The 1,676-nt window shown below is 65.3% G+C and overlaps 1 protein-coding gene across 1 annotated transcript in view; it reads left to right on the top strand.

Moving 5' to 3' along the window:
* The first annotated feature begins 69 nt into the window (after positions 1–69).
* Positions 70–1,676, top strand: part of NCAPG2 (non-SMC condensin II complex, subunit G2) — a 39,585-nt gene continuing 37,978 nt past the window's right edge. Inside the window, 3 exon segments of the mRNA XM_004695952.2 lie at positions 70–246; positions 737–913; positions 1,490–1,604. Of these exon segments, the coding sequence (XP_004696009.2) occupies positions 70–246; positions 737–913; positions 1,490–1,604 (469 nt within the window).

Here is a 1,676-nt window from a genome sequence, read left to right as displayed (position 1 = left end):
CGCCCCACTGGGCCTCGGGCGGCTCCTGTTGCCGACGACGCCCCTAGTTTGGTGCAGCCCAGCGCCGTGATGCGGGTGGCCGAGGAGCATCCGTCGCGTCCACGGCCGCCCCACGCGCCGCTCCCGCCCCCTGATGACTGTGGCCGTCCGGGCCTGACGCTGCTCCAGAGTGTCCCTCCCTGTTGCCCAGAGTCCCTCGGGGCTTGGCCCACCGGCCCCCCTGGCATTGGGGGCCCCCCGCCATGCGTGAGTGGGCCGTGGGGTCGCTTTCCGCGCTCGTGGGCTGCGCCCCACAGCTGCTGGTGACTTGCTGTTACTGGCTGCACCCCCGGGCGGGGACGTTCTGGGGCTCAGTGTCCAGGACTGTCGCTGTCTGAGGGCGCTCTGGGGCTGTTTGCGGCATCAGGCCGGACGGGGCGCAGGCGTGCCGGGCGCTGGGGCCTCGCTGGCCGATGGGACGGCCTGGGGGGCCGGGGAGGCCCAGCAGCGCCAGCACGCTCCTGCTGGCTGGACAGGCGGACGTCCACACGCGTTGGTGTATCAGGGGCTTTGCAGAGTGGGGGTTGCAGCTCCCCAGAGCGAGCGCAGGGGCCGCCGTACTCCCCGGGGGTGAATTTTGAAGAGTAGAGCTGCGCTCTCGACTGGAAACGAAGTCGCCACGCGAGCTTTTCTCTGGGTGTGGTCGCCAGAAGGGTGAGGAGTTTGACCTGACACCCAGCCCTGTCACGTGCCTCAGAGAGATGCCTCCGACCCCTTCGACCTCGCCGAGCTGCTGGACGAGCTGCCGCGGAAGCAGAAGGAGGAGCTGTGGCGGAGGCTGCGGGGCTGGCTGGCGGCGCTGCTGCTCGGGAGCCCGGGGGCCGGCTGGCCGGCGGAAGGCCCCGGGCACGGCGACGCGGAGGCCGCCGAGACGGTAGGGTCGCTCTTGAGGCGGAGGCTGCCCCTTGTCTCTTAGAAAGTGGCCGTTTGTCCTGTGTGGTCGCGTTTTAAGAAAAAGCCCGACGCTGGAAGTCACAGCCAGCGAGGGCTACGATAAGTGTCTTCCCAGGCCCTTCCTCTTGCCTCAAGGTTTTTTTCTTGCACACCAGGGGTGGGCGTGGGGGGCTCCCCAGAGACAGAGCAGGGAGCAGAACGGGTGGATCCACCGACACCCAGTGTCGAGGGGGCGGCTGGGGACAGGAGGGGCCTGCTGCTCCCTGGGGGCACCCCCGGCCGAGGACGGGTCCTCAGGTGGCTGCCGGTACCTCATGTCGCTGTGACTCGCCCCTGCACCCCCAGGGTGCCCCCAGCCCTCCCTGCTTCAGTCCCATGTTCACCATTGGTGTTCTTTTCACACAGTTAACTGTGTTCAGCTTTGCTTTGCTGTTACAGTGAGCAGAAGTGTGGCTTGTTCTTTTTCTCTTAAACTGTATTCGGTAAGTTTTAAAGTTGCTGTAAGTAATCGATTCTTAAGTTCATTTCATTGTACTTTGGTTTTTTTCACTCACAGAAAAAGAACATAGAGGTAATCCACGCCATCACGTCTGTGATCCTTGCTTCCGTGTCCGTGATAAACGAGAGCGAGAACTACGAGGCCCTGCTGGAGTGCGCGGTCATCCTCAACGGTGAGGGGGCGCTGCGACGCCTGCTGGGAGGCCGTGGCAGCGGACCTGGCGTCGGGCGCCCGCCCCGGGACG

Source organism: Condylura cristata, unplaced genomic scaffold (assembly GCF_000260355.1).
Source record: "Condylura cristata isolate star-nosed mole 26May11 unplaced genomic scaffold, ConCri1.0 scaffold00042, whole genome shotgun sequence".
Taxonomy (NCBI): domain Eukaryota; kingdom Metazoa; phylum Chordata; class Mammalia; order Eulipotyphla; family Talpidae; genus Condylura; species Condylura cristata.
Note: the sequence above shows the minus strand (reverse complement) of the source record. Positions and strands in the feature narration are given on the sequence as shown.